Consider the following 22,240-nt stretch of genomic DNA (forward strand, 5'->3'; position numbering starts at 1 on the left):
GCAGAACAGGAAGTGAAGTTCAGCTGGACTGGATGAGAGCTTGCAGGGCGCGTGATTACGCTGCTCAGTAACTGTAATGCAGAAGATTTAAGACAATAATTCATGGATTTAAACGTCTTTCCCGCCATTTCTGACTGAGACGGCGAGGTGTGCTGCCAGCTAACATCATCCTCCATTATTCATTAATACCATGTAGGAACATGAATAATCGGTTCTGACTACTGTTTTCATGTCTGTCAGCAAACATCGAGAGCAGTTTTCAGACAGGAAGAACCAAACATCCAACGCTCGTCCGCTCTCAGCTCCAGTGACTCCACGGCCCACAGCCGGAAACCTACGAATGTGAGAAAATACGTCCTTCAAATCATTTCACAAGACACTCAAAGACTCATTTGCATAGTGTACTTACTCCTTTTTTATCTCTCTTTGGATCTTCCTTTCAGCTCATAACCACAAGTGTCAATTAGCAAGTTTTAGCACCGCTGTGAGTGTATTTACTGTGTGTTGTTGAACGCAGCAGATGCCTCAGCAGCAGCACGGGTGAGAGCGCTGCAGTCAGATTTAATGAAGACAAATGCATCGCCGGGAGGCTGCAGAGCGATACCGCAGGACGCAGACAGCCTCTGATGACTTCCTGAACGCTGCACGACAAACGGCCGAGCAGAGACAGACTGACAGGCGGCCGCGGGCTTTAAACCCAGCAAACACGCTCCAACTCAAACACTCGCTGCCTTTATCGGTGCGAGGAAGACACTGAACACACCAGCCCAGGCAGACTTCCCAGAGTCCATCTGCTCCACACAGAGGTCTGCACTTCATCACAGCTCCCAGCCGTCTTCCCCATCGGAAGCTTCTTTACAGTTTCTGCTGCATTCCCGGTTCTGTACGCTTACTTTGGGCACAGGATGTGCCACGTTTAGCTTCTCACATTTAGTGTAGTTTTTATAGCTTTCAGAGAAAGTTTGAAAAACCTGTGGCTGAGATACCTTCAAGCAGCCCTGATCATCCCCTGTGCAGCTAATGTGGCCAATGCCAGAGGCCTGCTTTTACCATCTATGTTAGAAATCTTACATGATTTATTTATTTATAGGAAAAAACGAGCCCAAAGAGTCGTGCTGATTTCTGCTGTTTACTTTATGAAGTACACACTCAGGCATTCTGCAGAAACAGACTTCTTACACTAAGATGAAATATTTAGTTAAACTTCTTTGAAGTGACAGAAAGATGGTGTTTGACTGGTTGGCCCACTTGAGGTCACAGTGGATGGCCCACGATGTGGAATAAGTTTGACACCTCCACCTTTCCATCGGTCCATCAAAAGTAGTTGTAGGAGGTGGATTCGGCTTAATCTGAGCCTTGGACAGCACTGAGCCTTCACCTGAGCTCTCACCTGTAACCAGGATAATGACTGTGATCTGTAACCACTCGCAGACACCACGGCTGTTTCTCCTGTCTGTGCAGGAGCGTCTCACCGCGCAACGAACTCTATTTTTCTTGTTTGATGGTGTTTGGCAAACAGCTTGTGGGTGCGTTATCGCCACCTTCTGACAGCGGCAGCATGTCACATACGAACAAGCTCAAACAAAGAATACTGTGACTTATTGATATATGAAATATCTGCACTGCACCGTGGTTAGCGCTGTGTTAGCCTGCAGCTGGAACCAACACCTGAGCTCCACCTGGTCAGCTGACCAATCAGAGTAAACTGACAGCGTGTGGGACATCCCTGCTCCATTTGTTTTGCTGCAACATCATAATTACTGTTGCTCTCTGTCTGCTCAACTTTTGATGTCACAGCGTTAGATTTTGGGGGGAAAAGATGATGGTGGGAGGAGTGGGAGGAGCCACGAGTCCACAGAAACAGGCGACTGGGCTTTGGGTTTATGACCCACTTGTTCACTTTTAAACTTAGTTTGCTTATTTTATTTTATATTTTTTAATATTTTCAGATTTCACTTACAGTTTGGTTACATTTGAGCAGATTTCGGTGAATTTCAGTGCTGTGACACGTCCACTGCAGGTCACAGCCATGTTTAGTATTTCTGTGGTCGTTTTTCGTGAAGTCACACAAACATGACTGTGATGGTGATGGAGCAGCATCATTGTGCAAACATGCTCTAATGATGAACCTGTAAATTATCATAATTACTGCTTAAAATCTGAATGATTGTGCTAAGCCACGCCCTCCTGAAACATCTGTTTAACAGGTAACGACACAGCAGAACATTCCTCTTCAATATTTGATGGCACGATAAATGTGTGAGTTGAGCAGATCTGTGACCGTCTGACAGGTTTTAGTCATCAAACAGTCTCATTAACCCGAGCAGGGAGCCGCCGCTCTGCTCGCACGTCACACGCCGAAGGCTGATTTTGGTCTTTTGCTTGTCTTAATGATCAGATTTCTGCCATGAAGTCGCTCCACATTTCAAAGATGCTGTCACATTGTGTCTTGTTAGATGGTAAATGAGGGTTACCCTCCATTGAGGCAGCGTCGTAGCGAGTAGGAGGCTCCTCCCCCACAGGTTCGAGAGCAGTCGCTCCAGGCGCTCCAGGCATCCCAGCCGATTTCCCTGTCCTCATCTGAGCGGGTCATCCTGGATGCCTAAAGAAGGACAAACAGCAACACAAAGGTTGTGCGTATTAAATCACATTCACACCAAAGCTTTGTGGTTGTAAGAAGGCGTGCCTCGTTGGTTTCCAACGCCTGCTAAAGCAAAACGCTCCTGCAACACGAGCGTCTGTTCTCACGGCAGTCTGAGAATCAGTCACAGTCAGACATGGCTCTACCACGGTCTGCATTTCTGTCTGATTGCTGGAAATTCAACAAACCTGCTGGAGGACAGCTCGTCACAGGCCGTATATTTACTGCTCTGTGCCGTGTGGAAACACTCCGTGATAAATTCTTGATAAAGCTTAAGCTAAAAAAAGCTTAAAGGCTCAGAGGGACACAGTGAAAGTGTGCCATGCTGGCAGAGATCATTTCTTTTTACAGCGTTAGAGCAAATATATCCACAGTGAGCCGACGCAGCAGAAGTTTAGCTCTCTCTAGAAAAAGTCCCAAAGTCTCAGGAAAGAGGCTGAACGGCTCATGCAGGCGCCGCACAGCTGAGCGACAACACTCCCAGAATGAGACGCAAGAAATGTGAAACTGAAGAAACTATTACACCAGTGGTGAACGGGCAGCTAAATGGGAAAAGACATTTCATTGTCACGTTTGCTGTGTAGCAGGCAGGACCCGACACACTCGGGGAAGTAAACGTAAAATGCCAGCTTTATCTGCGGGACAAACTCCACAATGAAAACATGAAAACTAGGGAGCTAAACTGGGACAGAGAACAAGGAAAGCACACAGGTAGGGGAACGGGTGGGAACGCAGCTGGGACCAACTTCATAGGCTGCATCTTCCTGAGGCCGTTTGCGTCACAGCCAGGCGACGAAGGCTGTCCAAATTCAAAGACTCCTAGAAATGCAGCCAACAAATGCGTCCTCCTTTTCCCCAGATTTGAAGGATAGGTCGGGTGTGTCCTTCCTGGCCCACCATATCCCAGAATTCATAGCGCGGCCCAGTCAACTCCAGTTTCCAACAATGGCAGCAGCTACTAAGTTTTAATATTACTCTTATTACTCTTTCTGTGTCACACGAGAATGTAGCTGTGTAAGCTTCAAACATCTGCTCGGTTTATCAAGACACCACATGCGATCCTCTCGATTTCCCAGTCTGTGAGAGGCGGCAAGTTGTTTGTCTGACCTGGATTTTAGTCAGGAGTTAACCTCTTTGCGCCAAATACCGCTCCTCTGCTCTGGCATCACTACTGAACCCTAACTTCATATCATAACCCTGCTTCCATTCAGTTTCTGTCTTCTTATGCTGTCCAACCTCCTGTTGCAGTCCCTCTTTCCTCCAGCCTTCATCGTAGGCTCCTGCTCTTCTGATGAATCATTCCCTGCTTCTATGATACTGGTTATATACTGTAGACTTTGCAGAGTGAAATCATATAATCCACAATTGCAGGTTTAGCATTCAGACCAGTTTTTGTGCATTCCATCTTAAATTGTTTTTGATATAATTTTGTTATTTTTTTAAAGAAAAAAAAATATACCATATGCATATTGACATACACATGTATTCAACACTCTGAATACATCCTCAGATTAAGGACCTGATATCATCTCCTGTTGCCCTGATACAGCACTTCAAATTGTACTTATGATTCTGCAGATTCAATAAAATGTCATTTTTTTTCTCAAGAAAAAAAAAAAAAAAAAAAAGACACCACATGTTTGCAAAAGTGCTCCGACGTTTTCGGAGACGTCTGTTACCCACCAGCTCGACAGCTGACCGGGGCGAGAACGGCGAACTCCTGGCACAGCGTTTTCAAACCCCTCGCGGTCTTTGGCTACTCAGGTTAAACATGATATATGAGTCACTCAGATAACATAAAACTTTTATTGTTTGGCTTTTTTCAGTGTTTGATTTGTTCCTGAGTAAACCGGTTTGGCTGAGATTAAAGTTCTAGTTTTCACACAGCTGAATAAACGTCAAACAGAAAACTGATTAAACAGAAGTGAGACGGTGGAGAGTTTACTCCAGTGTCCTGTTATATTGAGGAAGCAAGCAGCAGACGGCCGAGTTTATTAAACTCTACAGAGACAGCGGTGACGCAAATCTGAAGGCCAGACCGTCCGGGTCCTCAGGAGGATGCAGCCTATGAATTTGGACACTCCCAGGGACTATCAAAATAAAACAGGAAACACAGGGAGCACAGGGACAGGAGTGACATGAGACACGACTGACTGGGGGACAAGAAAATAAGCATGAAGACAGAACTAAAGCTACAGTAAACAAACAAAAGCAAAGAACTAGAACTCAAGAAATACCCGAGAACAAAACAAACTAAAACACCAACATTGATGATCCATGATGGAATCAAAGGTTCACAATAACACAAAAGCACCGAGTCACTGACCCAGGATCGAGACATTTATTAACTTATGATAACACAGGAGACAGAAACTTTTTTAAGATCAGGTTGAAAACTTTCCTCTACCGGATCACTTATCATTAGTTACACTTCAGTAAATGTAATCTCGAGTTTATAGCTTCACAAATAAAATGTCTATTTGTGTTTTCAGTGAGGAAAAATCTAGAAACACAGTCTACATGTCTGATTTCCAACGATTCCCACTGGATATATGGAGCTGACGCCGTCTCTCCTTCCAGCCCGACACAGAGAAGCATCTCTGGGTAAAACTGGCCTGTGGACTCCTGCTGTCCAAGAAAGCCCCGATAAAAGAACGTCTTTCGGTGGGACGAGCGGTCAGACTCCGACGGTCGCTCCTGATAGGCTGAGCAGCCACAGGTGAATATGAATAAATGATTCAGAGCAGCGGGACTGATCGCAGCCTCACTGACAGCACGTCGCCACAGCAGCCGCTGTAAAGCGTTTACAGATGTTACAGATGTTTCCACCTCTGTGTTCAGAGTTTGAAGGTCACTCAGATTCATGATGTAGATAAAAACTGACTCACATTTTTATTTACATTTACAGATATCGCTGTTATCTCACTGCTCTTTTATAAAGCTATATATATTACGCATCATATTATACGCTGCATATAGGACTATTATATAATACAGACATTTTCCCACACAAGCTATTTCAGGAGAAGCAGGCTGGAATATTTCCCACAGTTTTATCATAATCATAAATACTGGATGCAGGCTGTGCAGGAGGGCGCGCACATGACGGCGTGCAGGAACGTTCAGGAGAACAGCGGCCGATGCATCACCTGGCAAACATTAAACAAGAAATGTTCACGTATGCATGTGGTCACTTCATATTCCCCAGACTTCTGCACGTCACTGACTCGCACGCTTCACCTTCGTTTCCATTCATCCACCCTTTTAACTGCTCTTAACCTATCCATTCGGGGTTATGGGGTGGGGGCGGAGCCTACACGTGGGCTACACCCAGGACAGGTTGCCAGTTGTGGCAACCTCCGTTGTGGAGCGCCACAACGCCGCTGCTGTTGACCATCTTTGTCGCTGTGGGCGTGTCAGAGGAGCTGCGGCGCCACCATCAACTACAACAGCTGCTGCGGTAGAAAAACAGAGGCTGAATCTTATATGTTATGTTTGCACACAAGCTCCTAAATACATTTCAGAGCGTTTACGCATGAGTGCGTTATGTTGGTCACATGTGAGTAAAACCATCGCCAGCGTGACCGTCCTGGTGGAAACCCCAGACGTCCCAGTCGGCTTCGCCAAACCTGTCCTCTGGCCCTGCCTCCATGTTCAGCAGTGACTCATAATCTGTTTGAGACGCATGTTGGGTGTAAAACAGGCTGATCAGTGGAGACTGATCGTACCGCAGCAGCAGGCCTCGAGAGTCCTTCTGCTGCTGTAGAAACCTCTTTGCACACTCGGGTTTCTTATTTCAACGCTTGATTATTTTACCATCACCAGGCCAAAAAACGCTCAAAAAGACTCGGCCAAGATATCTGAATTATACATAATCCAATCCTCTTACTCAAAACATGCCTGACTGGATGCAGCCAAGTAATTTCTGACAGTTTGTGATCCGTGTGCGCAGCATCGTCCCATCGGGAGCGTTGTCCAAAGTGCAGAAGAGTCCAGCGGTTCGTCGGCACGGACAGCAGGTCTCTCTGCCGAAACACTGATGAGAGCCTCGCCCTCTGCAGACACCCAACAGTAGCATTACGTCACACGAAACAGTCGTCTGTTTTAGGCAAGCAGTCACACAAAGCTGCTACGGCCTCGACGCACCCCCCCACCGAACACCGACCTTTCTCCTATCTTATCTGCTGTGTGAAAAGCTGAGATGAAAGAGAGGGAGTGATGGAGGGAGGCTCTGATAGAGAGCGGGAGAGAGTTTTCCTGGCTGTGTGTCACCAAAAATAGGAAAATTGGCTTCCCTGGGTCAGTGATGTCACTACAGACCCTGTGGTGCCTCGGTGTGTGTGTGTGTGTGTGTGTGTGTGTGTGTGTGTGTGTGTGTGTGTGTGTGTGTGTGTGTGTGTGTGTGTGCGAGAGAGGAAAAATGAAGCACAATGAAGTATTTATGGAAAATACTGGAAGTCAGAGGGGGAACGAGCCGAGCCTTCCAAAGTGCTTTTTCACAGTTTAGAGTTCTGCTGTGAGCTGAACCATCCAGACTCAACATCAGCTGAACTAAAGGAGCTGCTGATGGACTTAAGGTGATGCAGGACTCCTACATCTCTTTTCTCCTTTAGGGCAGAGACAAATACCTGGGGTCCTACGTGGACAGGAATCTCTGCTGCTGTCTCTGCAGAGAGGGCCAGAGTCGCCTCCTCCTCCTGAAGACGTTCCTTCAGAGTACGTCTGCAGATATTTTATGAATCTGTTGCTGATAAAACATCAGAACTTGGCTTGGATCGAATCTGGATCGAGATCATCTGCGTGCGGTCCCTCGCAGCGTGTCCTTTGGTTCCCGAGGCCATCCAGTTTCCTCAGCTTTTTTGCTGCAGTTGTATAATTTTACAACTTCCACAGTCCCGAGCAGCTGTTACGATAGGAAATCTCCTGCAGGGATTAATAAAGTTTTTCCTTCTGAGTGCGATCTAGCCCGTGTACCACCAGGACAATAGTCAAAGCATGAGTTTAAACAGCTGGAGAAACCTTTGCTGCAGCAGCGACAGTGCAGGCAGTCAGTAAAACCCACAGGACAGGAACAAACTCTAATTCCTCTGACAATGTTATTTATGCCTGGTCAACCAGAATTAACATTTCTGACATACCTCTGCAGGTTTCATTTCAGCCTGCCTCCCAGGCTGAGTGCTGGCTCACAGCGGAGCTGGCAGAGGACAACGCTGTGAGGGTCGTACCCACATACATGGGTCTGCTGTGTGTGTCTTGGACTCCTGCGCTGAACTGGATCTCGGGATTCTCTCACATTTCTCTTCGTGCCTCTTCCAAAGAGACAGACTGAACAGCTCGAGAGGAATTAGACACGTTAACGCTCAGCTAATAGGATAAAACAGCCTTTTGTTGTCGGGCTCGGCCAGCTAACCGCCATCACGGACCTCCAACAGTAATAACATCGGCATGAGGAGAATCTGTCCAGCCAAGGCTTTTTTGGCCCGGGTGGCCAGCAGGGCCCATTGTGCCTGCATAGTTCAGTATCAGCAAGCTGTGTCCACTGACAACTCAGATGACCTCGCCATCCACGGCGCATTTCTCAGTTTCCCAGTTTGAAGGTTCAAAGTGGCACTGGCAGATGCGATGAGTCCACTGGTGCCACTCGGGCATCTTTTCTGAAAGTCTCATTATAAGAAGAGAAGACTTATAGAAACCAGCACTGTCGCTGTACTGGGTTTAGGTCAGGTGATAACCTCTGGGACTGAAACACTCACTCCCACAGGAGCTGCTCGGCCGTGAAGCTGCCAGCGTGCAGTCTTTGTGTTGGTGTTAATGCCAGAGGAGGTTTGGAGCTCTCCAGTTATCGAGTCGGCTCTGAGACTTCACCTGGTCTGACACTATGAGGCTGATCAGGAGTATCCAGGAGGGAAGAAACTCCAAGAAATTCCATTGTTGCAGACGTCACATCCAGTTGCAGCACCACAGCAGGTTTTAGTGAGCTCTTCAGAACAAGCCTTTCTTTCATCGATGTTTGTAAAGGCAGGAGCCGCATTTTACAGACCACACCTGAACACACCTGAACTCAAAGATTAATTCTGTGTCCATATAGTGTATTAAACCAAAGCAACTACACCTGCAGCTCCTCTAACGCCCAGCAGAGGCTCCAGCAGTGAGTCCGTCCCCGTAGACTCCCACGTTAAAACGTCCAAGATGAACTACACATGTTCGGATTTCTGGGTGTACCTGGGGATCTCCAGTCAACTTGGAGGCATTCCCGATCATATGCTGGACACGTCACCTGGTTGCATTCCTCATGACGATGCAGCGGCTCTGCTCTGAGCTCGCTTTGTCACTCGAAGGTTGAGCTGAGCCGCACTGCAGCACAAAGTAATTCCAGCCTCCTGCATCCACAACCACATGCAGGTCACGATCACAGGTGAAGCATCGAAAGCTTCCAAAGGCAGGTAGGCAAAGGTGAGGATCTAAATCAATGAACAGCCACCGTTGGGTCATTGCATCCTTTTATTCATTCAGTCATCGGTTCAATAATCCCTTCATTCACTACTTTATTGACTTCTTTGTGCCTTATTCTCCTCCATTAATCCCAAATTGCATCATTTCCCTCTTTGTCTGAGAATCAGGAAACATGTTCAAGTGCAAATCCTATTAGGTTGCTTCACACTTGATCTCCTGCAGAGTTTCGAGCTGGTAAACAGCCTTGCATCACTTTGTTTGGTTGGAGGCGCTCGCAGGGAGTGAAAATAGCCGGCAGCATTAATCTCAGCTTGTGCTCTGAGATTGGAGGGTGTTGGATGGGATTAGAAAAAAACTGTCCAACTCCCTATATGAGCGCGCTGAATGCGGGACACAATGTGCTGCTTATAACGTCTGGTTAAGGTATTCTCAGCCGGCCTACCGTATTGTAGGTGCGTGCATTCTTTGCAGACTAAATCCATTTTGTTAAATGCAAACTACCAGAAATCTAAAAGCTACAAGTAAAGGTTTATTTTGCCTGTGGCAGCAGTCTTGATGCGGATGCTTAAAAGTCTATATGAGCCTAATCGACAGGAAGTGATGCTTTCTGGGAACATTTAGTTCCTGTTAAATCAGAAGATGCTCATACAGTGCAAAGCAGATCCCATCCACTGGTTTCTAATGATCTCTATTATGCATTAGCAGCCCTTTGGAAGTGAGTTGTATATGTGGTGCAAAATAAAGCTGAAAGTATGCTTGTCAGACAGCCGTGGAGGCTCAGGCTTACTTGTGGTTAACAAAAGCACAACCATAGCTGAGAGAGCTCTCTGACCGTCAGTCTCCTTCAGTCTCCGCTGCTCGTGACCTCGTATAACTCTCGCCTTGAAACTTTTTCTGGCTTCTGCAGTTTTCTTCCTACATATTTGGCCCACATCGGTCTGAAATGCTGCAGCGAGAGCGCTACCGGGGACTCGACTTTCTTATTTCTCCAGCATTCGTTTCTCTCTGACACTTTCCATGAAAAATCAACCCGACTGCCTCAGGATCAGCTGATTTTTTTCTACGATGTTGTACATTTAATGAAGGCGTCCTAAATTTTACCTCCATACTGTGAAAATGCTCAGATTTACAGGTCCTTGAATTACACACAACAATTTGAGCTCTACAAGTTTCAGGGCTGAAAAACACATCACTATCACAAAATGTAACCAAAATAAAGTTTCCAAGTGAATCTTCAGAAAACAGATGAAACATGCAGGATACCTTTTTCTCTGCTCCTCTTCATCACACACCATCATTACACTGCTGCAGTTTATTCAAACTCTGATATCGACCACGATACTGAAGGTCAAAGATGCTTATAGAGAAAACGCTGCTGAGCAAAAACCAGATTTAGTCCTTAGACTGTGACACTTTAAGTCAAAGCTGGGGACCTGCAGGCCTGGAGGGCCAGTGTCCTGCAGGTTTTAGATGTGTCCTTGATTTAAACGACTAAATGAACTCCTCAACATGTCCTGAAGTTCTCCGGAGGCCTGGTAATCAACTCATCGTTGAGATCCCCACTCCTGTGTAAGTAAAACTGATTTGTTTGCAGGTTTCATAAAGCTGAAATGTAAAGTTTTATCCAGTCCTCGGTACCACGGGGGCTGGTAACCCAGAAGACATTTCCTGTGTTTGTTCTCCAAAGATGGAAAAGGCAGCGAGTACAGTAAAGCCACTGTTCTCTGCAGATGACGGTTGGCGTCCACTCTTCCTCAGTGCGGGAAATTAGTTTGAGACCTGAGCAGAATGAATTATCCGCAGGCATCGACCTCCGAGCACATCGTAATCCATCAGTGCCACTGCAGGGCTGTGAAATCGTCGCCTCTGTCAGAGAGCGGATGTTAAAGATCTTTTCTCACACGTCACGGACGGTAACGAGTGAAAACCACGCTGACCTTTTACTGCTGACTGATGAAGACAGTTTCTCTCTGAAGCCGCTGACCATGAAACACACCTGGAATATTATTAGCGGGGTCCATATTTAACTGCACAGGTAGCCTTCAGCGTTGGCTTCCAACATGCAGGGTTAGCGTTGGGATCAGGAGAATTTTAGACCAAACCATCCAAACCCCGACAGAGACCTGCAGCCTTTGTCGCATTTAAGACACAAGGAATAATAAACTTACCTAAAACTAAGCCAACAATAACTCAAAATGAATATTTAAGGTAAAAATCCAGCTGCCACAAAGCTCTGTTTTGCAGTAAAATGGGAAACAGCTGTAAACATGAATGAGTTTAGTGTGAGCAGCTCGGTCTGAACTCTGGCTCTCTGTCATCTCTGTGAGGATCTTTAGTTCAAAGCTCAAAGCTTTTGTCCTTCCACTGAGATCATTTCTGACGAACCGTCTCTGCTGGATTAATCTCTGTTTCTATTTAACCTACTAAACATTTGCCACTCTTGTGTGTCTCCGTCAGCCAGCGCAAAACCTCAAGGTTTTCCTTAAACTAACAAGCTTTACTGTGTGAACCAAAAATAACAGAAAACAAAGTGAAACAGGAACGGAGAGGATGCCTGACTCGAGCCTTGACCCGACTCTTCGTTCCTCAGTGAAACAACATATTTCAGCCTCTGCATCACCAAACCAGAGGCTTCAAATCTCGCTGATGACAAAGTGCCAAATCGCAAACAGAACGAGAGCAGCAAAGAAAACCAGACGGCCTAAAGTGCCACTCTGACACTCCCATCTTCTGTCCACATCCACTCAGCCTCCAGAGGCTCTTATTATTTGTCCTGTTGCTACATGTGATGTCACTGACAAGACTGGCGAGGTCTGGCGAGGGAGCACGCTCGCCGTGTTGGCTGTGCTCAGTAAACACAGCTCGCCTGAGCTAGATAAACAGCGGCGGGCTGGGTATGAAGGCCACGGCGTGCCACTGATCCAAGCTGGAGCTCTTGGATTTTACAGTCGTCTGCGGTATGTCGAGGCCAGGTCTCCCGGTGCGAGGGCTCTGCTGCAATCAGCCGGGGAATGAGCTTAATTGTTTCTAATGAGTCCAAAGTCCGAGCTGCCAGCCGTATGAGTGAAACAGACTTAACGGGTCAGAGCGGTCCAGCAGATTCTCACTTCATATCTGCACTGCGGGCAGGAGTGCTTTATGACTGCATCTCTGTTTCCAAATATATGTTGGTCCTTGGTAATCTTTTGGAAGTCGACCTGTCAGTCAGGTATCAGCTCTGACTCCCGGTGACAAGAGTGGCCGGTCTCCGTCCCCGTAGCATTTTTCTTTCTGTGCCTCTTCTTGTTCTTTTGTTTTTCTGTTACTTCCTGTCTTATTTTGAAGAGTAGCTCCCCTGGTGTTTTTACTTCCTGTCAGATCCTGCACGTGTCTGCAGCCTGTATCCTGCTTCTCAGTTTGTTACCTCATGCTTTTTTACCTCATGCCAGAAAGAGATGCCACAAATCTGGTTTCTTTGACCGGACCTGTGGCTTGACTCTTGACTTGTTCGTTTTGACTTGACAGACTTGGTGCCAGCCCCATGGATGGAGCAGCAACATATGCACAGAGAGGCCATCTGTATACTTGCTGGAAGCAGATGCCACAGGCAAAAATACTGCTATTTCCATCTGCAGTAATTATAATTGGAGCATGTCTCTGCTCGGGGACCTCCGTTCTGTTCTTGCATCAATAATAACAGACTCTGCACTTATTAAGTCATGAAAAGCATGAAAAGCACGAGTTGGTGGCTTGCAGATATGCAATACTCTTAAATATTGCATCTTAAATGAGATTTGCCACCTGGATGTGTTTGAAGCTTCTCTTCTGTGGAACCAGCTCCCAGTCTGGGGATTATTCGGGACATAGACACTCTCTGCTTTCAGGATTTGAAACTTTCCTTTTTGATGAAGCTGATAGTTAGGGCTGGATCATGTGACCCTGAATCCTCCTGTAGTTATGCTGCTGAAGGATTTCCCATGATGCATTGAGGATTGCCTGCACTGACCTGGAGATATTCTCTCTCCTGTAGTTTGTGTACCTCTTGGGTGCCCGTCCCTGAGCCTGGTTTTGCTGGAGGTCTCTTCCTGTTAAAAGGAAGTTCTTCCTCGACACCGTCACCACGCGTTGCTCAGAGGGGATCAAAACTGTGCGATAGGATCTGCCTTAAAGTGAGCGTTGTGAGCTGGCACAGTATAAATGAAACTCAGTTCAGACTGAATATCCTGCATTTAGGCGTCACCGAGGTAGACCCCGGTTCTCCGGCCTCATTATACAGCAACAGCCTTCGGCTCAGTGCATCTAACTTCCTCATTTATTATGTACAATCTAGGGCATCTTTGCACAGCAGAGCCAGTGGTTCAAGCTAAACAGACGGCTGGATGCTGGAAGAAGAAAATAACAAGTCAAACATCTTCTTCTTCTCCTTCTTCGGGCACGTGTGGTCAGGCTTGATGAGCTGGAAGCCAAATGCATCCTGGGTAATCTCTCCAGATCTCATTGACTCTTTGTGGTAACGCTGATCCTGAGGCTGTAACAGAAAGTGGGGACTGAAAGCTTGACTCACCTGCTGACAGGTAGGCAGGTAGGATGGGTTAGTGATGGTAACTGGTGTTTGTTGCCTGTTTGTATGTTGGACAGGAAGCTGTTCCTGTGAGGCTGTTTGTGTTTTTGTGCTAGACTTGAATATTAACGGCACCATTAAAGTATAATATTTTATTAATAAGGACTTATTAGCACTTTATTACCTGCCAATGAACACAAAGGCCGTTAAACAAAACTTTACTTTGAAACTAATTAACTTCTGGAAACTCAGAGATGAGTCAGATATTTAGATTACTAATACTTAATGTGTTGGACTAATAAAGTATTAATGTTGGAGTTGTTGCTCGAGCACCTCACAGCCTAAAACTACACTCAGTGGAAGGTGTTGCATATTTAATTTCCCACAAGCCAAAAGGCTGCTGAATAAATCACAAGTACACACAACACACATACAGGTGCACACTCTTCTTTGTACTACAGTTTTTCCATTTACAAGTATTACTTTATTACTTTAAACAATTATTAACCGTTTTTCTTTGTGCTGATTTATTTCGGTGCTGCAGTTTTGTACCAGAGCGACAAATAACATCTTAAATCGAATCTGCTGATTCTCTTGTATTGTACTGTTTAAATGCTCTCTGGGCTTTGCGGTGCACATCAGCGTAAGAGTGTATTGGTTATGCTTATGATTTTCCCTGCTGTCTGATCCACCGATCAGTGCATCAGTGTGTTGCAGTGACTTTCTGCTGCAGGCCGGGGCCTTGCTGAGCAGCTTCCAGCTGTTTTGAAGAAAGCAGGAGGCTCATTACCTGGTGGACAGGTGCCAAAAGGGCGCACGCACACACACACACACACACACACACACACACACACACACACACACACACACACACACACACACACGCACACACACGCGCGCACACACGCACACACACACACGCGCACACACGCACACACACACACACACACACAGTATGAGCTCTGTGCAGGTCCCTCAGCTACACCAAAGCAAACAGCTAACACAGAGACTGACGGCTCAGGATCTCCGTCATCGTGCTCTTTACAGCCCAGCCGCGCGCTTGTACGTAACACGCTTACATACCGTATATCAGAAAAACTCTTTGTGGATTCTTGCAAAACAGCATTAAATATTCACTGTGCTTCAGCCAACGTTGAACGGTGGGGAGGAAAAAAAGTTGAAATCCTCTTAACGCTCCACTATACAGAACTCATAAATCAAACAGGCAATTAAGAGCTTTACACAAACACTGTAATTAATTTTCTGCTTCATAATCAAAATTTAATCCTGCTTCTTGCAGGAAAAAACTCAAGTCCAAGCATAACCCAGGGTTCAGATTTCTGCAGAGTAATTCCACAGAAAAGGCAGCCGTCGTCCTCGCGGCGGGAGCGACTCGGACCGCGGCTACTTAAACCTGGGCTCAGGGTTCGAACTGCGAGCAGAGAACCAGCACGGGGATTTGAGGTTTTGTAAGACGAGGCATCCTGGATCCTCTCTGGCTTCCTGGTCTGAGGCACAGGCCGGCTCGGTTTATCGTCCTCCCCGAGGGACAGATCGCGTATCGTCCAGCAAAAGCACAGTGCTGACTCTTAGATGAACCACGCGTAAGAGAGGCGCCGCAGCACGTACGAGAAAATGTCAAGGTTCCCGCTCGGATATTATCTCTCACTTTCCTGCAGAAATAGTTTCTCTGCAGCAGCTGTTTGGACGACCTGAGCATGAAACAACACGTGTTTGATCCCCACACAGTAAACATTAATGAGATTCACCCACAACAAGTGCATCAGAGATCTTGTTCTTCTGATTGTTTAAGCCATTAATACTTTGGGAATTTGGACGCTCCGACAACCTGCTGCTCACAGCCACAAAGATGCAGCACAGCAAGCTGCACACGACAAACGGCCGTGACGCTGATTCGATTCGTTATCGGAGGAAACGTGATTTTGTAGAAATCAAAACCAAACTGCTGCAGGAACAGAGCCAACACAACCTCTGCTTGTCAGCCAGACGCTGAAGCCTTTAAAGCAAGACAAAACGGGCAGATGAGTACATGAATATCTAACTGCCATAAGAGACTCAAGCATCAAATTCCCTTTAATATGAAAAGAAATGAGTAAGGGAAAACTGTTTCTGATTAGGCACGCGCTCAGTCGGCTAGGACAAGTTAGAGGTTTGGGGAAAGTGAAAGGACAGCTCAGAGACTTCCAGCCCCGCCAAATACTAGACTTATTATTTTCCTCCTGCAGCCTGTTTAGCTTGAAGCGTCGACTCTACTGTGTAAAGATGCCCTAGATGGTACATAATAAATGAGAAATATGATATACACCAAGCTGAAGGCTGTTCCCGAATAAAGAGGCTTCAGCAGCACTATAACCTGTTTCATTCAGGTTTATTTTCACAGTCCCCGCTCACAGCTACAGCCACCACAGCTCTGAGATATCACACGATGCCCTGTGAGTGGGGTGACGTGGTGACAGTGGGGAGGAAGAAAACCCGGCACAGGGAGGGGTGGAGGCCATCTGCCTCCACCACAGAGGGAAGAGGAAGCACAGAAATCCTGCAGAGCCTAACACAGCGTAACGAGATTCAGGGTCACCTGATGCAGCCCTGATGATATCATTTATCAGAAAGGAAAGTTTTAAGCCCGTAGATGCAGAGACGGCGTCTGTCTCCTGAATCCAAAGAATAATTACACTCAGGGTTTCAAACAAATGTGTCTACGTGTGCAGCAAGCAAAGACTCGGAGCTTCCATCCAGCCTGCATTCAACCATGGATCCTGCATGGAAGCAGGCCTTTACTGTCCACTGTGTGTGTGTGTGTGTGTGTGTGTGTGTGTGTGTGTGTGTGTGTGTGTGTGTGTGTGTGTGTGTGTGTGTGTGTGTGTGTGTGTGTGTGTGTGTCGATGCTCTGCTGCAGAGAAGCAGCATCAGCCACAGATTCTCCAAATCTCCACACCACCGTCTCCCAGTTCCTCAGTTTTATTTGTGAAGTTTTTTATCCCTCGGAAAAAAACCTCCTCACAAAGACAACAGCAGAGTCTCCCCAAAAAAGCTCCTGCAGATATTTTCTGTATCGCATCGCTGCAACCATGCAGCCTCTCACTTCAGTACCTGCTGGATGAGCACCACCCACACTGCTGCAGGCACATCTCCTATTTCCAAAAGAGCTCTTTACAATTTTACAATTTTAGGTGCTAAAATAGGGAGTCTTTCTTCTCAGCGGGCTAGTTTTTGTAATTTCCTTTTGTGGAGGCTCCGCTCTGATATCAACAAAGCGCAGAGCGACAATTTTTTGCTCTTCATTGACTTTTAATTATATTTCAGCTCCTAAACAGCAAACAATCTGCTCATACCTGCCTGAGGAAATGAGTGCATGTGTGTGCCTGAGACACAGAGAGGAAACAGCCTTGTGAAGCTGGTTACAGCAGCCTCTCTGAGGGACATCAAATATTTGTCTATTAAGAGATAGAGAGAGATATTAATGAGATATTATTGATGAGTATACATTTAAAAAAGCATTCATAAAGCATGCATTTACATATTACATGTGTGTGTGTATATACACGGTGTGCAGAGTCGTACTAATCATTTACAGACACGGAGACACTGAGTCAGAGGTGAGGATTGAAAAAAAAAATTCAGCTTCAGGGGCTAAAACACGAAGCACAGAAACCTGCAATTCTTCTATTGTCCAGCAGAGGCAGCAGTGAGTCAGTCCCCATGTTAAAGCATTACAGCAGAAATGAACATGTTTGCAGCCTGATACACAAACTGTTTGCTCTCTGTAGCTGTTGTATATGGTCACAGGACTGCAGCACAAACTCAAATATAAATAATAGATTCTTTAAATTTGTTTCAGCACCACACACAAGTTCAAGATGCTCTCTCTCTATATATATACACTCCACAAACACACACAAAGGACTCGAGTACAATCACATGCAGTGCATGCTGGGAAACGTCCTTCGTTCTCAGTATGTATATTGGATTGACAGGGTTCCTTTCATGCAGCGTCTAATGGAGCTGCTGCCGCTGCGCCGTAGCGTGTGAACAGAGCGCGCTGACTTACAGGCCGCTCTCCCTCAGAGCCGTACAAACAGTCAGGGCTGCACAGAGCGACCGACAAGAAAGACCTCGGAGCTGTCAGTTCGTGCCATTTCTCTTCAGCAGTACGACTTAAAGATAGTTTGACTTTTTATTTTACAGAACAACATCAGCCACGAAAAACTCAAACTGTCAGAATGGAAATCAGGAATCTCATCAGCTGCAGCAGAGACGGAGAAGAAGCCGCGGGCGTGGCTGAGACTGCAGGAGGACAGCTGAGTGAAACATGCTGGATATAAATCCACACACTGACTGGTGGAGTACCAGGGGACCCTGGTGCTACCTAGCAGTGTGCAAAAAAGCGCAAAACCTGACAGTGATGTGAGAAAATAACAGATGGAGTCATTAGGCTTATGGTTTATGTATCTTGGGATATGCAAACTGAGGCTGCAGCTACTTCAGTAAATATTTCATATGATGCAACACGTGGTGGGCACAGCGAGTGACCCGAATCAAACCAACCAGCACGCTGTGACACCGGCAGCCTCAAAGTGATGTAACTGCGTCTCTGGAGGACATCAGCAGCTGTTTGTGTGTGTGTGTGTGTGTGTGTGTGTGTGTGTGTGTGTGTGTGTGTGTGTGTGTGTGTGTGTGTGTGTGTGTGAAGTTGCTCTTTCAGCTTTAATGTGTGTGTATGAGCAGCAGCAGCAGCAGCTCTGGGGTTTATGTTCTGGTGCTTTATTTGGATATTAATTCCCTGAGATTTGCCACGCTGTTTGATTTATCGAACTTAAAATAGTTTAAATGTTGGATTCATTGCCACTGTGTGCTTTCTGGAGAACAGGTTATAAAAGAGGGAAAAATGATGTAGCATCACCAAAGATGCCAAATGATTTCCCTTATCGTCCCAGTGCTGTGAGTCTTCGGCTGGTGTGTGTGGTCATGTGGTAGAATTTTAAAAACTGATAACTGGTCAGATGTCTAGAACCATGTTTGTCCTCACACAGATGATTTACCAGGGAGGTGACTGCACAAGAGCCTGAAAATTAGCCCAGAAGCGCTCCTGTCCAACAGGTGAGCGGTGAGATGGATGCAGCTGATGCCCAGGGCTGACCACTAGAGGGAGCAGCAGGTATTACAACTCCTCCCATTGACCTGCATGTCGGGTGTGAGCACGAACGGTTGTCTGCCTCTGTGTGCGTCTGCCCTGTGACGGTCTGGTCACCTGCATCTTGGATCATCTCAAACATCTCAGGTCCTCCAACATGAACGGTCACTGAGAAGAACAGCTGAACTAACCCACTCCGACCAACCCTACAAACATGCTGCAGACCGTGTCATCTGTAGATGGAAACCGACTCACTGATCATTAATTTTGGGTGTTAAACTTGATCTAAAGCAGCTCGGAGAACGATGATCATTTTATTGGAGCTGAAAGGATTTTTAACTCTCAGCAGTCTCTCAGAGTTTGATTGATTTTGGGAGGATTGGGACTCGATAAGCGACATCAGACGCAGCGAGCAGATATGGTCGTCTCACACAGCTCCAGCTCCGTGTGGGCCGAACAGTGAATCACGCAAAGCTGCTCTGAATATTTCTGCTTTAAATTATTGAACATGTTTCTAAGATTCACTTCTGTTTATTATAACTATCACATTATTGTTTTTATTTATATTATCCTGGCAGATGGCCCCGCCCCTCCCTGAGCCTGGTTCTGCTGGAGGTTTCTTCCTGTTAAAAGGGAGTTTTTCCTTCCCGCTGTCGCCAAGTCGTTGCTTATAGAGGATCGTTCTTTCTTACATTGTAGGGTTTTTACCTCACAATAAAAACATCTGGTGAGTGTTGTGATGAGTTGGAGTTATATGAGTGTAGGATTTTACCCTCGCAGCAGTAATTAGATACCGATGTTTTATTAAAGATTAAAGACATTAAAAACATTTCTCTGTCGCAGAGAGAAAGAGATTTCTCAGACCTGAATGTGAATCCCTGAGACCTCAGAGACTCCTGGTCGAGCGAGCAGAGGGAGATAAGAAGAGAATAACACGGCACGGATAAATGCTTCATCAAGACGACACGATTCTGCCTCCAAGTAAGAAGAGGAAATATTCTGCTGTCTTTGCCAAGAATTATGATAAAACAAACAAACACTGAGCGCTCATGTAGATTTTCCCCCTAAATGATAAAGACGGCTGATTTACGACCACGCTGCGTTTAATAAAAAAAGCAGCCACTCGATCTCCCCGGAGCCGCTGGAGAGCAGCTCTTCCGTCACGCGCAGTCGAGTGATTTACAGTGAGAGCCTCCTTATTTCTCACAGATACAGTTTCCTCCCTGGCCTTGAGAATTATTGCAGAACAAATTAGCGGCCAGGGATTTGTGCACACCCGGAGCGGCGCTCAGAGAAACGGGACTCGCAGTAAATGTTTGGTCCTAACTGATGGCTGCTGGTGAGTGGGTGGCCCGCGGGGCCTCTCGGAGCGTCGCGCCCCGTGTTTGTCTCTGCGCAGTGGAAAATGTTTTAGCGTCCCCTCGAATTCAGAGTCATCGATTCACATCCACCCACGCTGCTTCATTTCTTTAGTATCCTCTGCTGGCCGCTCGGCTGGTAAACATGACTCACTCGGTGCAGTTTCCTGACATCAGCTCACAGGATCGGAGCTTTAAAGCCAAATAACAAAAACAAGCGGCTCTCCCGCTGCTGGCTGCGACCTGGGCACACACCGAGTACCTGTTTGCTGATAGTTTCCAACTGATGGATGTGAAAAATCTCAAAAAGTAATAAAGACAATAGAGTCATTTGTGGCAGTGAATAACAAGAATAATCTCACATCCACAGGATACTACAAAAGATTCGACCCATCAAACACATCTGCAGGGAGCTGAAAAACAAGCTTCACGTGCTCCACCAGTGATTACAGCGCTTCTCAATGCTCACTCAATTCAATTCAGTTTTATTTACACAGCGCCAAATCACAACGACAGTCGCCTCAAGGCGCTTTATTGTAATGTCGACCCTACAATAACACATACAGAGAAACCCCAACAATCATATGACCCCCTATGAACAAGCACTTTGGCGACAGTGGGAAGGAAAAACTCCCTTTTAACAGGAAGAAACCTCCAGCAGAACCAGGCTCAGGGAGGGGCGGGGCATTAACAATATGAAGTGCATTTCTCATGTGCTGCTACCTGATGCCCTGGACATACTCATCAAGAAATATTCTTCAAAAAGTGAGGTCACGCTGCGATCCCGCCCACACACTCATCACATCGTGCAGAGCTACAGAAGAAGAGGCGGCACAAACACTCTGACTGTGGCAGGTTCAGCTGTACGTGTCCAGAGGAACGAGCAGAAAGACACGAGGCCATGTCTGCTGCTCCGACTGTAGGAGATAAACTGTCAGATTAGAGCTCACACCTACAGTCTTCATCCTCCTCGACTTTTTGAAGGTATCTGCTTTTTCCATGTTCTGAAAAGTCTTTAGAAAGAACGATGAAACCGTGTGGCGCAGTTTAGCGCTGATTGATTAGCAGCTCGTCTAACGTCAGCGTGTGCTGCTGAACGCACCACAAACAGCAGCAAAGCTTCAGAGCAGCTGGTCAGAAAAGAAAACACCACCAATTATTTTTGCGACTCGTTTCTAAGTGAGAGATTTTTCCCACCTTGGGGTTCCCCCACCTGCCAGGCCCTGCTTTAGATAAGCAGATCTCTACTCCAGACCAGATCTGAACACTTTCAATATCTGGCCTGAAGCGGGTCACATGATAGGTTACAGACCTGGTGTGGACAGAAACAACACGAAATCTACAGGATGCATAAATTAATGTCGTTATCTGGAGCCGATCACATTAATCTGCTGCTGCGTGGTTTGGATTGCTCAGCCGCACGTCCACACTGAGGCATCATTCAGGCAGGAAATGCAGTCTGTGATTACCAAGCAGATGGACGCCATCCATCAGTGGTCTGCAGATCCACGAGCAGAACACTCCGGGCTGGGGAACTCCAGGCCTCAGTGTCCTGCAGGTTTTAGATCTCTCCCCTGAATGATGAGTTCATTACCAGGCTGCTGGAGAACTTCAGGACATGTTGAGGAGGTCAAGGATGCATCTAAAACGCAGTGATTACATCATTATAAACGTAAAGGCCGATGTTTGAGGCAAGCTCTGGTTGCTGTGAATAAGCGCGTGCCGAACGTCTGAATGAAACCACTATTGAACACATTTAAAACAAAAATGTTTTGTTAAACTTTAAAAGACATTTTGGTGTCTGCAGCCCGTCCTGCCGCGTGGGCTGTTCCTCGGCTACCTTACGGTCCGAGCTCTGTGTACGCCGTCTGCCATTAGAGCCCATTTCCTCTCTCCGGCAGCAGCCAAAGCACTGGGAGAAAACACTTGTATGAATCCACTACAATCAATCCATTGTTCCCGCTCCCAGTTTAATCAACAAGCACCCACTTCTAATTCCAGCTCCGTTTGTCTCGAGCACTCAATACTCCTTCAGTCTGATTTCCATCGCTAACAGCTGTAGGAGGATCTAACCTGCAGCTCGCAAAAGCAAATCA

General features: G+C 46.4%; 1 protein-coding gene across 1 annotated transcript in view; it reads right to left on the reverse strand.

Moving 5' to 3' along the window:
- The window catches only part of adamtsl3 (ADAMTS-like 3), a 188,575-nt gene that overhangs the window by 97,239 nt on the left and 69,096 nt on the right, over window positions 1–22,240 (reverse strand). Inside the window, exon 4 of the mRNA XM_080885193.1 lies at window positions 2,475–2,602. Within this exon, the coding sequence (XP_080741319.1) occupies window positions 2,475–2,602 (128 nt within the window). The remainder of the gene's footprint in view (window positions 1–2,474; window positions 2,603–22,240) is intronic.

This window comes from Rhamphochromis sp. 'chilingali', assembly GCF_963969265.1.
Source record: "Rhamphochromis sp. 'chilingali' genome assembly, chromosome: 6".
NCBI lineage: Eukaryota > Metazoa > Chordata > Actinopteri > Cichliformes > Cichlidae > Rhamphochromis > Rhamphochromis sp. 'chilingali'.